Source organism: Paramisgurnus dabryanus, chromosome 24, assembly GCF_030506205.2.
Source record: "Paramisgurnus dabryanus chromosome 24, PD_genome_1.1, whole genome shotgun sequence".
NCBI classification, from domain to species: domain Eukaryota; kingdom Metazoa; phylum Chordata; class Actinopteri; order Cypriniformes; family Cobitidae; genus Paramisgurnus; species Paramisgurnus dabryanus.
In genome coordinates this window covers 14,988,756-15,004,555 of record NC_133360.1, presented here as the reverse complement: position 1 = coordinate 15,004,555, position 15,800 = coordinate 14,988,756, and the positions used below count along the sequence as shown (strand labels likewise).

Genomic DNA, 15,800 nt, shown 5'->3' with positions numbered 1-15,800 from the left:
ACAGAATTTTCATTTTTGGGTGAACTATCCCTTTAAATTGATTTAATATAAGTACAAATCATTAGTACTTATTTAATAGCAAATATATATTTGTTGTTTGGTTATTTTATTCGCAATAAAATTGTAGTGGGAAAGCATTCAGATATCGGTGTGGACAATGTTTTGGCCTGAAGTCAATAAGGTTGCATTCTTTTAATTTTAAGGGGCAGTGCGCCCCCTGCTGCCAAGGAGTTGTTTTGCAGTCTATCAAGTCAATCTTTATGTACGGTAGAAAGTACATAGAAAGGCTAGCCTACGCTGTAGTATATAAAAAAGTAATTCCTACACTTTCTTAATGTATACTTAGGTACTATGTAGTATTAACTATAGTACATTTATGGAATCAGTAGTAAATAATGTAAAATACTTGGAATATTTACTATGGTAAAAACAATATAGTATAGGAATGTTACTTCAGTATTTTAAGTAGTTAGTATTTACCATAATAAACTGTAAGTAAATATAAAGTATACAACAGTATATTTCATGAGTGTGTGTTTATCATAAATATGTGTATACACAATATAATGTTGTGTAAAGGATTCACTTTTTTTTTTTACCGATAGAAACTCACTCTCCTTTGAATAATATATAATATATAGTGATGACACTTTGCTATAGTGTTTGTATCTGACAGAAATCCTCCCCACAACATAAAATGACCCTTCAGTTTGTACCGGATATTAAGAGCAGTTCACACAAAAATATAAATGTTGTCATCATTTACTCATCCTCATCTAAACCTGTATGAGTTTCTTTCTTCTGCTGAACACAAAGGAAGATATTTTACTCATAGATGGTAAGCACACAGTTGATGGTTCCCATTGACTTTCATAGTGTTTTTCCTACTACCTTTGTGTGGTTAGTTACCATCATTTATTTATTATCAAATATCTTCTCTTCTGATCAACAGAAGAAAGAAACTCATACAGGTTTACATGAGGATTAGTAAATGATGACAATTTTTTTATTTTTTTTAACTATCCCTTTAAGTCTTTGGCTGGTTGTGTTATCTTTAAATTGTTGATGCACGCTGATATTAAAGTGTCAAACTATTTTAAATCAACCTAAAAGAAAAACAGACAAATAATACTTTACAGAAGAATACCATTTTAATAATACAAAATGAAACTGACAAGATCTTGAGATGTACTGTACAGTGCTGTTGTGCATTCGGTGTCTTTTAGGCACAAGTGCATCCACACGCTGAAGTGTGAACATGTGGTTTGTCAGATCATGTGTTCAATCAGATATCAGACACATTTACTCCAGCCTGAAACCAGCTCATAGTTTTGTCAACTTCATGAGAACTCTATTATTATATCTACTTTACATCAACCTAAGAGAGTCCAGACATTTTAATTTTTGTATTATGCAATATTACATTTGCATAATAATACAAAACCTAATTTATAATCTAATATATGAAGAGTTTCGTTCCAAACCAAGATAACTCCGTTTTTGAAATTTCGTCAAAACTTGTTTATTATTATGCACTGTAAAACCTAAAAGTTAACTCAACTCAAACCATTTAAGTAAACCGGTTGCATTAGTTTTAAAACACATACATTTGAGTACTGTGAACTTAAACAAATTAAGTCATATGCAGTTAAGCACGTATATTTAAGTTCACACTACTTAAATATAAGTGCATAATTGCACATGACTCAAGTTCACAGTACTTAAATGTATGTGTTTTAAAACTTAAATGGTCTAATGCAACCAGTTTACTTAAATGGTTTGAGTTAAGTTAACTGTTAGGTTGTACAATGTGTTATTATGTTTTAATTGTGTTTTATTGTGCTACTTAGCTGTATTTTTGTAGTTATGAAGGGTTAAATCAGAAAAAAACAACTGCAGTTTAATTGATATTAATTAAAATGCACAAAAAGATTTTAGAAAAATTAAAAAAACAGAGTTATCTCGTTTTGAAACTTTAATATAACATGTAATAGATTTATAATTATGCACACATGAATTTTAAGCAGTGATTAACAACAAATTCTGTTTTAGTTGACTTCTTTTTTATATATATGTTTGAGCATTTTTACAATTGTTTTACACATACACTTTTTTTTTAATTTATGCAAAGAACAATAATAAAGTTGACAGGACATCTCTATTGTTAAAGTAAACTATTTTTATGTTATAATAATATAGTGTAGATATATGTAACAGTATGTATATTTACATTTTTTTGTAACTCTAACAGTTATAGAGTGATATCATTAAATAAATGTCAATAATATAATAACATTAATACAATAATTAATAATGTGATTATATGTAAAAATCTTGTAGGCTCTATTTATATGAAGTAAGCAAATAAGGGTAAAACATTTCAAAGAAAATCTTTTTTATTAGAGGCTGTCAAAACCAACAGACAACAAATGAATACACATAACATTAAACATTATAAACAAAACATTTTGATACTATTCTTGCAATTTTTGCCAGCTTGTATAAAGCAATTAGTTTGCACATCACTACATAAAGTATTAATATTACTGTAATAGCAGACTAGTCACATATTTGTTTTTGGACAGCATGATGGCTCCATCACTTAAGAGTTCTTGGGGTTTCGGGTTCCTCACAGTTGTGAGATCTCAGCAGATACTGAAGCATGTTAAATCTGCTGTTGAAGTTCCACAGGGATCTCGCTCCCAGCTGCCAGCTGGGATGAAGTGGAGACGGGCGGAGGGAAGATGAGCCCCAGGGTAACATCTGGTTGTGGTGATGGGTGGCGGAATGATTTATTCCAGGAAGAAGCCAGCTTTGGGGAGGAGGCGATGAGGGGGGATGTAAAGAAGATGCAATTGGTCTTTGGCCTGGAAATGGTTGCGGGTTGCTTGGTGGGTCATTGCTGGAGGAGACCTGTGGGTTAGCTGCAGGGTCTCGTTCGAATGAGTCAGCATTGGGGATACACCGCTCTGACAGCTTGTCGTTTAGGTGGCTGACATGTGAAGGTGCGCTGGCATTTTTATTAGCCATCCGTGAGGGAGGAATGAATTGGGAGGAGCTACTGGACGGGCCGGAGCAGTTTCCAAGATGTGGCCAACAGTGGTACATATCTGATCCTTCACCTGAAAGGGGAGCGTTTGTACCACCCAGACCCCACTTGAGATGCGATGAACTTGGAAAGTGAAAGGGCATCATGGGATAATTCGGATCCAGACCTCGTCCAATCCCCATGTGATACTGCAAACTCAACACCTCTGCTCTGAGTTGAGCATTCTCCTCGCTTAGCGCTACGAGTTGACCTTCCAGCATGAAGTCGTTCATTCTGCGCTTCTCTCTGGACCGCTTGGCAGCCTCGTTGTTTTTCCTCCGCTTGACCCAATACGACGCATCTTTTTTTTCAGAGGGTGTCATCTCTCGCTTGCGACGTCTGTTGGGTAAGAGGGTATTGTGGTACGGCTGCAGGCGGAGCAGGCGGCGTGCCAGTATAGACGACTCGTTGAGCGGCAGAAGCCTTCTTAGACTCGCTGGGTCATCTTTGCTCGCAGGGTTCTCACCCGTGGAGGACGGCAGACAAACGTCTAGATGTTCAACACCTTCCATGTTGGTCATTGTTCTGGACACATAGAGAAGTTAATGATCAGTGGAGCTCGGCCGAGTTGCATTCCCAAAAATCGCAAGCAATGAAGTCTGTTTTCATTTATTGTTTAGAGAAAGCAATAATCGCATTGTAAAACACTTATGAAACGTTTTGCATGCTGCACTCTTTAACACATTAGAATAGAAAGAAACTAGCAAATGAATTAATAGTGTACATACTGATGTTTCCTGTGAGAAGTATAAAACAGAAATAGATGTGAGAAGTTTGTAAGCGTGTCCTATGCAACTTTAAAAAAAAAAACATTAGTGTGTTTTTATAATTAAGCTGCATGCTTATTGTAAGCTTTTGCAGAAATCATGGCTCACATTTTGGACAAGTTTGGTCTTTCCAGTCGACCCACACCAAATAATTTGCCCTTAACGGAAAAAATTTCCCGTAGTTGTGACGCTCGAAACTTGTGTGACATTTTTGTCTGAACTGTGTGCTCGGGATAAAAATATCTTGTCAGAAATGTAAGGTCAGCGCAAGTTTGTTATAATTAACAATGGACTTGAAATTTTGTATAATATATTTTCTATATAACTTTTATTTTTTACTATTTTAATTTAGATGAAAATCCTATAATATCATATTTAATGCCAGCTTTCATTGTGACAACATGCCCCAACAGTCTTCTTGACAAGAGGTTGTTATGTGAGCTGTATTTTTTATCCTGGTCAATAACGCAGTGAAAATTTTAAATAGCTTTTATGTAGCCAATAGTTGAAGGCCCACATAGAAATAGACTAAACTGAATCTATATAATATTATAAGAAAAATGTATCAAAAAAGGTCACAGGGGCAGTACTCTTTAATACTGTATGTACATTTAAGTAAAGATATGCATATATTTGGTACGAATATGTACCTTTGAGATTTAATAAGCTCTTTTTGGTACCAATATGTACATCTGAGGTACTACTAGGAACTCTGTCAGAAAATATACTATAGGTTTAAAACTGTACCTGTTCTGTCACTGTGGTGTTACCTATAAGGTCCTGTTTTGTATCTTTACAGGTATACAAAAAATACAATGTTGTACCTTTTTGGGTACATTACTGCACCTATTGAATGTACAGTAAAATGTTTGGTACCACTAACATCTAACAGGCTACAAAATGGTACACGAATTTGTACCAAAAGGTACAACATTTTAATGTGTTGTATACTAATAAAGGTAAAAAAATTAACACTTGAGGGTACCACCCCAGCCACAGAAAAGGTACAGTTTTAAACCTTATCTATTTAGATGCAAATGTGTACTTTTGAGAGGGTACTCCCCTAGTTGTGGCAACATTTTTTGACTATTTTTGTTAACAAATATTCGCAGCAGTTAAAATGTGTGGGAACTAGCGAATATCTCCCTACATTCCACAAACTTCACGATGGCCATTTAAAACATTTAAAGACTGATAAACGTAGTCTTTGAAACTTTTTTCTGAGGTTCATAATGAATGAAGAGTTAAGTTTGAAGATTGCGTAACAACTTCAAAGTTTTAGAGATATATAGTAAGTACAATGTTAGCTATTCATTTGTAAAAATCTGTTAATGTATAAAATTATATGTTGGCATTTGAACACGATGAAACTTCCTCAACACATTGCGAGAATATAAATACACAATGTAAGTGTGCACTAATTAAAACCAATGCAATTTTCGCCGAATACTTGTGCCGTTGCAATCCTGCAATATATGTAATGTTTAATAGCATAAATTCAATATGCATATAAAAAGTGTTTTTATATTCATTTTAAAAGTCTAAGGAGAGTTGTAAAAAAATTAATGACTTACCTTACCGCATAAATGATGCTAACTGTAGTTGCATTAAAGGACACGGCTTAAAAGAAAAAACTCTTTGGTTAGAAACATGCATAGACTCAGACACTGACAGCCAATAAAAGTCAAGATGGCACATGACAGTGCACATGTGATATGCACAAATACACGCCTTTTGCATGAAAGGAGCAATAGTAGGTGAGGACCACATCTTCCTTCCTCAGAGATGGAGGCGGAGACAGTTAACCATCTCAAACAAGTTGAGTTATGACTCACTTTTGTTTGTTATACTTACAAAAGATGAATAAAAGATTTTTTTGGCAAACAGCTTAATATTTTGATTATATTTTTGTCCACATACAGTGGTAAAACTCTTACAAAATTAAGGTCCAGCATAGAAGATCCGGCCATAGAAGAACCATTTTTGGCTGTATGCTCCATAAAGAACCTTTAAGATCCTTTTTTGTTTCACAGAAGCGTCTTTGTAGTAGATGAAAGTATATTAATTGGATCGCTTTGTATTGTTTTTATTTATTCATGTATACTTTCAGAAGTAAAGCTAAAAAAGCTGTTCCTGGTGCAGTACCCTTTTAAAAAGTACACCTTTGTACCTAAAAGTTAAAATTAGTGCATACCAAATGTATATATATACCCAGTGACAACTTTTGTACCTTTGTTTCTGAAACTTTATACATCCTATGGTCATAAAAAACGTTTTTTATAAAAATTTAAGGTTAAGGTTGAAATTTCCTGAGCTCTCAACACTGTCAGAAATAAAGATTCAAAAATGTAAAAGGGCCTAATACATACCTTTGAGGTACTAATATGCACAATTTAGGTACAAATGTGTACTTTTTGAAAGGGTACCACCCCAGTGATGGCTTTTTTTACCAGTTACACACTGCTTATTAAACTAACTGTGATGATCACAGCTGGTTAACAGTTTTTCAAGTTAACCAGTGTATTACTTACAATCCAAGCAACTCTGAAGCTACATAATTCAGCATAATTTATACATGTTCGGTGATATTAGCTGCTTACGTATAAGAAAAAAGTTGGGGCGGTTTAACTCTGAAACTGCCGTTGGTTATATAAACGGTTGTTTGAATTGTGGGTTAAATTATCCGAATGACACACATCGTGACAAAAAATAAGACGTGTTTACCAAACCTACATTGTCATCTGGGACTGTCCTTCCAAATTTCCACAGAAAACTCTCTTCAGAACATTGTGACTAAATCTGCACCGTATGAAATGTATTGCTGGTTTTGTGCCACAGGATTACACCATCTTTACTTATCAATGCCGCAGATCACCTGCAAAACCACTTTTAGGTTGAGACAAAACTAAACAAGCCGCAAAACATTATTAATAAAGTCTACAATGCTCGCAAAGTTAATCTCATTTTCATAATATTGAATTTAACCTGTGGTTCAGTTATGAGAATATATCAGTAATTCTCAGCATCACTTGTGGTTACGAGACTGGTTTGAAGAATTAGCCGCACATGACATTTTGAAGACAGACTGAGCATCACGACGTTTGTTGTGCTGCCACTGAAATGGGGCAAGCATCTGTAACTGCAACACAGGATGTTGTTGTGGTGTTCTGGGGGTGTCCAGGTATTAGATGATATTCCCGGGTTCGGGGGCTGCAGTGGTTGCGAAAGATGGGTGATGTTTGGTTGGTATAGCCTACCTCATTGACTCATCGAATAGGTTTAAGATTGCTCTGTGATTGCTTATACCTGGTGAGTCATAACGCCACCTCAAAGCTCCCCAGAATTGAAGTGTTTTAAAAGTGGGACATAACCCTGAGTTCACTTGTACTGTTGTGTTTACCGCAAGCAGCCCCCGGCCCTCACACACATGTGAACTGCTTGATACACATCAACAATGAAATAAATCCTATTATTGATGTCAAACTCGTCGTATGCCGCTATACAGTAAAAGCTAAATTGCACGCTTGCAAACAATTTTATTGGCTCATTTTCAACAACATCTGTTGAACTCATTGTAGTTTTATAACTTGCAGCTTTCGTTCTCATAAACAAATATGATGAAATAATAAAAAAATACTTTGTTAAAAATTAAGTTGATCCAACTATTCACTTTTACAGTGTAAGTTAAATGAAACACAACTGAAAAAAGGCATCACATTTTCTGAGATATGAAAGAGAAACCTCTGATCGCTAAAACTTTCATGTGGGTCTGACTAAGGTGTGTAGTAAGAGATGCTGGCACTGCGTCATTGGGGCTGGCATTAGTAGCATTTTGGTCGATCGGTTTTTGTCCACTTTCGACACTTCTGTCATGATTACTAAGGTGATGGTTAACGAATTGACGCGCACTAATATTATGTCCACTCCTTGTGTTGTTAGTAAACATGCTGCACAGAGTTTTGTAGATGTATACGTAAGAGCAATTTATTAAATAAGCTTGCACAACTTTCACACGCTTGAAAAATGAAACAAAAGTAAAACAGGCGGAGAGCAACCACTTTGGTTTTATCAATGAAAGCCTAAAGGCCGTGCTAAACACTGTGGGTTTGCTCTAGAGGTTGTGTACGATGGAAAAACATTGTGCTCGGTACATCACACACAGATCAATAGGCGGAGTCTTTTGTGGCTGCTTAAACCAGATGCGCGTCTACACCACAAAAGCAATCGACTACAACTGAATGTGGTCGAAAGTGGACGAGCTCAAACCGTTTCACACCCCTGTATTTGGTGTCGCACACCGTCGATTCGTTCGACCAAAACGCATCTTAATACCAGGTGTAAACAGCCGCACTGATTCAGTGAACTCCAGGAATCAGTTTGATTCATCCACAAAGTGACTATAGGGCAAAAGAATCAGAAAATAATGGATTCAATTTCAAAATCTGGAAACTTTAGGGTTTTAACCCATGATTGGGTAAATATTGGACAGAACCAACTGCTGGGTTGTTTTTACCCAACCAGTCGTCTCTTGGCTGCTTTGAATGACCAAGAAGTCATAAGAGTGACACATAAAGCAACCAATCATGTTTCACTTTGTGCCATGTCAAGTTTAGGGGCGAGGAAATGTCTCCACAATAACAACCTGTAAATTATTCATTCACAAATGTCTCTGAAATTCATAACAACTACACTCTAATTTCTGCTAGGTTATTTTGAACCCAATGCTGGCAATGCACATGTTGGGTTAATAAATAAACCTATCACTACAAATGGAAGTCTTCGTTAGTATTTTTGTCTTGCTTTCTAATATAAATATCTGAAAAATCTTAAATAGAGATACATTTACTTGGTAAGCAAGTGGCTTAAGATATAAGTCTTGTTTATTGAAATAAATGATGAAAATCAAGTTTTTTTATTGAAACAAGTCAAAATATCTGCCAGTGCAAATAAGAAAAATCTTAATTCCAGTTTCAGTTTAATTCAATAAACTTAATTTAAGTTAATTTTTCTTACTGCACTAGCAGATATTTTGACTTGTTTCAAGTAAAAAAAAACTGATTTTCATCATTTATTTAAATAAACAAGACTTAATATCTGAAGCTACTTGCTTACCAAGAAAATGTATCTCAATTGAAGAATTTTGAGATATTTATTATAGATAACAAGACAAAAATACTAGTGCTGGGAAAAGATTAATCGCGATTAATCGAATACAAAATAAGTTTATTTTTGCATAATATGTGTGTGTGTGCTATGTGTAATTATTATGTATATATAAACACACTCACATACATAAATACATTTCAGAAATTGATATATATATTTTTATATATAAATTTGTATATATAAATTTGTATATATATATATATATATATATATATATATATATATACACACACACACACACACACAATATAGAATATATAAAAATAGAAATAAATATATATATACACATGTACATTTTTCTTAAATACATACATGAATGTGTGTGTGTGTGTTTATTTATATATACATAATAATTACACACGGCACACACTTGTATATTATGCTAAAAATCACTTTTATTTTGTATGCGATTAATCGCGATTAATCTTTTCCCAGCACTAAAAAATACTAAGACATTCATTTTTTGCAGTGTGCTGTGTTGTTTCAATGCAATGCTGAGTTGTTTCAACTCATGGTTGGGTTAAAAAAAACCAGCATAAGTTTATTTTTAACCCAACATGTGTTCTGTCCAATATTTTCCCAGCATTGGGTTCAAAATAATCCAGCAGAATTTAGAGTGTATGCGAAACACGTTTAAATGTCTCTTGGATGTCTTTTAAAGACTTTATGCCATGAACCTTGCATACTTTTCAGCTTTGTGCTGTTTCCAGGTAGAACGTTAAAAAACGCGACACATGCGTCTTTTGAAAATCATGTATAATTCAACCAATCAGAGGACGACTTTCGAAGTTGCTGAAGTGTTTCCAGAAAAGTGTGCCATATGTATCAGATGTACAGCCATGGGCGTGATGTCTGAGGCTGAGACTACTCAACTATGGTTTGAAAAACCCCAGCATTTGGATTATTTATAACCCAAAGGTTGGTTTTGTCAAATATTTACCCAACCATGGGTTAAAACAACCCAGACAGTTTTAGAGTTTAGTACTTATATTTAGCATATGGGTTTAAAACAGTATTGTTGTACTATATGTTGTACATTTTTTCAGGTTCATTGAAACCAACTCAGGTTCGTCCATATTTTCCCCAACCATGGGTTGAAACAACCCAGCATTTTCATAGTATACAAGTTTGTAAAAACATGAAGGTAAAGTCATCACTGACAGGATTGTTTTTTTTTCGCAGTATGTCTGTTAAAAATAGCGGGCATCTCAGGTATGGGCATCACTTGCAAACAAAGTACGTGTGAATTAGGAAGGCTCACCACAGCGAATGCATTGAGGTTCAAGCTGTGAAGCCTCTCACCTTTGCCTACAGTTGAGCCTGCCTTGTTTCTTTGTACAGTAACTCCAATCACCCCCTGTGTTCTTTCTCAAGCGAATTCAAACCACTTCCTGTCACTGAGTTGTCAGTGTTTACTCCTCTCAACGACCTCATTTTAACTAGCCCCTCTCCTCTTTTTGGCTGCCGTTCATAGGAACAGAAACTAAACATGGGGTATACCCCATATAAACCTCATGTGGAGCCACCTACTCACTTCCCAGAAAACAAATTTTTTTTTTCAAAATTTTCCATTAATCTGCGGATATGCAGACGTTGAACTGATTTCTGGAAACTTTTTAACTCTTTGATGTGCCGTTCGTACATTATACGGCTTACAATATGGTTTTCACTATGAGACACTATGCGTGGGGGTCATTCAATCAATATCTGATACAGGTTTTTGGTTTAAGATTTACTGTTATTTACTGTAGCAGATGATTTTAATCCAATATGAGAAGAACAATGAAGCAGTTCATCTCGAGGCATTCATTTGACTGAACCATCTATAAAGTAAGTATTCAAGTACACAATTCAAGCTATGTTAAGTCAGGTTTAAAATAAGCTTGCTATAACAGACCCATATCTGTTGATGAATGAACATTAACCTTTCAAAAACTTGATTTCTGCCTACTGGTGACCTTTGACCTCTAATCAAGGCCTCTTTTTTTCCAAGCACTCCCAAAATTTTTGATATTTTTTTCTTGAAAGTAAATATATTTATATAACAATTCACAAAATGATCTGCTAGGAATACTGCAACACATGTGTATATTTTTAACAAATCAGTTTCAAGTTTCTTTTTAAAAATTTGAATATTTTTAAAACTACATCATCACAGAGATTTTAACCACCCATTAAGTAGTGGCTAATATGCAATATGCCTTATTCAGCCTGCCGCCATGTTGATGTTTAAAACGAGGCTGTGAGGGATAGACGTTCATGGCATGCTTTAAACCTAGGTTACACTTTATTTTGATAGTCCACTTTAGACATTCTACTAACTATAAATAACTTTGCAACTACATGTCAACTAACTTTCAATAATTTGCAACTATACGTCAACTAACTTTAATTAGAGTATTAGTAGACTGTAATGGTTGGGGTTAGGGAAGAGGTTTGGGTAAGTGGAATAAGTTGACATGCACCTACAAAGATACTTATAGTCAGTTGAATGTCTGTTGAGATATCATCACAATAAAGTGTTAGTAGATATTAAGCAGACAGTCTACTAATTCTCTAAAGATTGGTAGTTGATATGTAGTTGCAAAGTTACTTATAATTAGTAAAATGTCTAAAGTGGACTATCAAAATAAAGTGATACCTAAACCTATTGGCCCTGTCCCAAATGGTGCACTCATGTGGACTTTCAGTCTTGTGGCCTTAAATTGTGCATGCTTGCTTAGTCTACGAGTCCATAGGGTGTCCCATCTGTCATTTTTATGCTTCGAAGTGTGCTCATCCGAACTATGCCCCCTTTGCACCCTTGATGCGGTCTTCGTAGAAGCTTGCACTGCTGCAAGCTCCACACACTTAACCAAACCACTTTACCAAGTCCTTACGAAAAATAACGGATGGGAGGAGTTCACACTGATGGGCAACTTCTCTTCCTATTTTCGGTGTGACGCTTGAGTCTTTCACAAAATACGACTCCGGTGCACCCTCGTGGACTCGCGTCAAGGGTCCCTAAGGGCCCTGTCCCAAATGGGGCACTTCATGTGGACTTTCCGTCTTGTGGTTTTAAATTGCGTGTGCTCGCTTAGTCCACAAGTCCGTAGGGTGTCCCGTCTGTCATTTTTACGCTCTGAAGTGTGCTCATCAGCGTCCCCTTTGCACCCTTGATGCAGTCTTCGGCGAAGCCCACACTGCAGCTACACGCACTTTACCAACCCAGAAGTCCTTGCGAAAGAGCAATCAGATGACGGAAGGAAGGAGTTCACACTGATTGGGAACTTCCCATCCTATTTTCGGTGTGATGCTTAAGGCTGTCGCAAAATACGACTCTGGTGCGCCCTCGTGGACTCATGTCAAGGGTCACTAAGGTTTGCACTACATGATGTCATCAAAGTGTGAACCTGAGGAGGTCCACAAGTCTGGAGTGTGCCATTTGGGACAGGGCCAATGTTTTGTATCAGGATGATGGGCATTTAGCCATCAAAACAAAGAAAATACATTGTTTTACACATTTCTTCAGGACAAAGTACCTCAAGAATCATGGATTGTTAAAATGAGAAGGGCCAAATTTTGAGATAAGAGCAGGGCAATGTGTACATAAAATCTGTTTGGATATTAGCCTGTTGGCTGATCACTAATTTTAAACGTTGTAGGCATGCTTGCTTACTTTTCTTTAAAACACTAATATAGTCCTATCTTCAATTTGTACAGATTTTTAAGGTGTTTAAGCACATTGACCGGAATCAACAGAAGCAGGATTCATTTCTAACTAAATAACAGTTGTACACAACTTTAGGGGTCCATATGGAGTTTTAGTTCTAACAATACTTGCACAATGGGTGGTGATGGCGAAGTGGATAAGACACACGCCTTTGGTGTGAGAGACCCGAGTTTGAATCCACTGTGACACACCATTGTGTCCCTAAGCAAGACACTTAACCCCTAGTTGCTCCAAACGCGTGCGACCTCTGACATATATAGCAATTGTAAGTCGCTTTGGATAAAAGCGTCAGCTGAATGAATGAATAAATAAATAAGAAATCCAGTCCACAACGAACTATCACGTATAAAGTCAATCGCACGTTTTCAAGTTAAGGTTCATGTCTTGAAAAACAACTGAGAAAATACAGTATATGGGACATACAGTAATCTTATCTTCTATACAAACTGAAGATGTATACTTAGTTGTTGTCAGAAAATATTGTATTTTTGCCTTATATTAGTGTTTTAAAGAAAAGTAAACATGCTTACAACATGAAAAATTAGCGATTAGCCAACAGGCTAATATTTAAAACAGATATTAGGTACACAATGCGCTAATCTCATCTCAAATTAGGTCATACGTCCCTACTAATTGTAACAACTTCTGTTTTCTGAAGGTCTTTGTACTGTGTAAATTTGTAAAACGATGTATTTTGTGCTTTGATAGGTGAATGACAAGCATCCGTATACTAAACAATAGGTTAACAGGGCACGCTCTTGACGTCCATCCCTCACAGCCTCGGTTTGGAATAAACATGGTGGCAGACTGAATAAGCTGTATGTTGTGGCCACGTAACATTTCAACCCCTTACCTCTAACACAATCATACTATACAACCTTTCTTGGCATTATTGGTCATTTATGTCAAGGTCACATATGTTACATGCATTCTCAATATATAATCTGTGTTTTTGACTGCATATGTGACAAATATCTCTACCTTTGCTTTCAGGGCCTTTTACCGTTGGATCACAACATCGTGGATATAAACAGGCCCTATTGCAGGCTTCCAGTAACATCTGTGAAGCGTTCGAGATGAAGGCTTTCTGCGGTTTGAAACGTATGGGGCAACGGTTAAACGACTTTGATAGTGGCAACCTGGTCAACCAGTCACAATGAGCAGGTCTGGTCTGATCTCACAAACCACCCTGCATCTGAGAGAAGCCACGTGTAAAAATAGATGAGCTTGATAGGAGTCGAGACGTGTTATCTCATGCATACACACGTACGCTGTCTACCTTCCCACACGCATTCAGTGCTGCCCACCCAGCTTTGATAGTCTCAGGCGGAGGGGCCACCACCTGGGTGATCATTTGATTCGAAATGTGAGGGGTCACGGGGAGGAAAGTGGAAGATAGACAAACAGACCAAGCGTCTTGAACGGCCTTACGCTGTAGTCTGGCAGCTGGTAGATGGATCCTAATTGAGCCGCAGTGCAACGGGACGGCCACCAGATGGAGCGCTGCAAGGAAAACACAGAGTCTTACAGTTTTTCTCAGTCACTTTGGTACATTTCTTGAACAATAAGTGCATTTCTCAAAACAATTGTACAAATAGCAAAGCACAATGGATAACCTGCAAAAGCCAGTCTCCTTAGTTCATCTCTCAAAAGTAAAAATCTGTAATGAACATGTCATGGCCATCAGAATGACAAGACTTGACTAAATTTACCCTTTTACTGTTTGTACTGTAATTTGTTCAATTCAATTCAATTCAATTTTATTTATATCGTGCTTTTCACAATTGTTAATTGTTGCAAAGCAGCTTTACATGAGTAGATGTAGAGGAGAACACAGAAAATCAATAGATAGTATAAGAAGTAGAATATAGCGGCTAAGAATAAACCGTACAAGCGAGCGTATGAATAATGTAACATATACAGTACAGTGCTAAATTAAGCCAAAGTTGGCTGACTCTCCCTGGGACGAAAAAACCCCCTAGGAGAAAACCCGGTGGGAAAAACTCCTAGAAGGACAAAAACCCTTGGGAGAAATTAATATATATTTTTATATATAGACACGGTAGGGATAGGAAGCGGGTAAGCGGATAAACAGACATGTCATTGCGACTACATAAATGAAAAGACATCACAAAGAAAAGAAAGTAGAAATGTGAACATAGGACAATCTCCTTAGGGAAAACAGTACATGCAGTGCTTTGGGCTGCCAGTGAAAGTCTAATAGACGTCTAACCATAACCCAAGAATAGACGATGCGTATAGAAATGAAAGCAAACACCTTGAACCCCTTTTGACTTTGCTTACATGTTGGAATATCATATATCTTCAATTTATTTGGCATGCAACCAAATTCAAGGTTATTTAGGGTAGAAGTGGGTTACTGATAGCCGGACTATATTGGGTCTATCGTTAGCCCTCATTTATATATCTTAGTTTTTGCTTGCTGGGGACGTTCCTGTCTTTTATAGAAAGTCAAGATTCACATGGGAGCAATTTATCAATTCAGGACAGATTTAGAAAAAAAATGTCTAATGGAAATTTGTATTACGACAACTTGTTCAACCATTTTGCATGTAAAGATGAACTAATGCCTAAATGTTGTCGGGGGTGAGACTATTGAACAGAGACCCATTATGATACATTTTGATCAGCATGACATAAGCAATTGATAATGTTGTTAAAAGCAGAGAATTGTACATAATCATTAACAAAGAAATGAGAAACTGCTTTTTTGATGTGCACAAGTGACACAATGATGTGAAGATTGAACATTCAATTTCAATTCTGATCTGAGAAATGTACTAAAGCGACTAAAGATTAGGTCTTTGTAAATTAGATGTGCAAACCACATGTTGTCTTGTACCATATACAGACTTATGGTCACTGAGGTGTTGTTACAGTAGTTTCACACCAAATGCAGCTCTATTGGTCTGAGGTAGTTTTAGCAGTAAACTTCCTGGCTTAGGTTAGATTGTTTGCTTTTATCTTTATTTCTTTTTGCACTGTGAAAAGAAGAAGTGAAAACAATAGAGAACAACATGAAAAAAATGCTTAATAAAACAACAAT

At 36.2% G+C, this 15,800-nt stretch overlaps 1 protein-coding gene across 2 annotated transcripts; it reads right to left on the bottom strand.

Moving 5' to 3' along the window:
• Positions 1-2,378: 2,378 nt before the first annotated feature.
• On the bottom strand, positions 2,379-5,562 carry LOC135721880 (uncharacterized). Of its 2 annotated transcripts, none has more exons than XM_065244302.1 (2): positions 5,430-5,562; positions 2,379-3,613 (listed from the first exon to the last, which is right to left on the bottom strand). In XM_065244302.1, exon 2 carries the CDS (start codon positions 3,607-3,609, stop codon positions 2,599-2,601), a length of 1,011 nt encoding a protein of 336 aa, XP_065100374.1. In that variant the 5' UTR covers positions 3,610-3,613; positions 5,430-5,562; the 3' UTR covers positions 2,379-2,598. The 2 variants fall into 2 exon arrangements, with proteins under 2 accessions (XP_065100374.1, XP_065100371.2); XM_065244299.2 differs by having other exon boundaries at positions 5,435-5,518.
• Between the last annotated feature and the right edge of the window lie 10,238 nt (positions 5,563-15,800).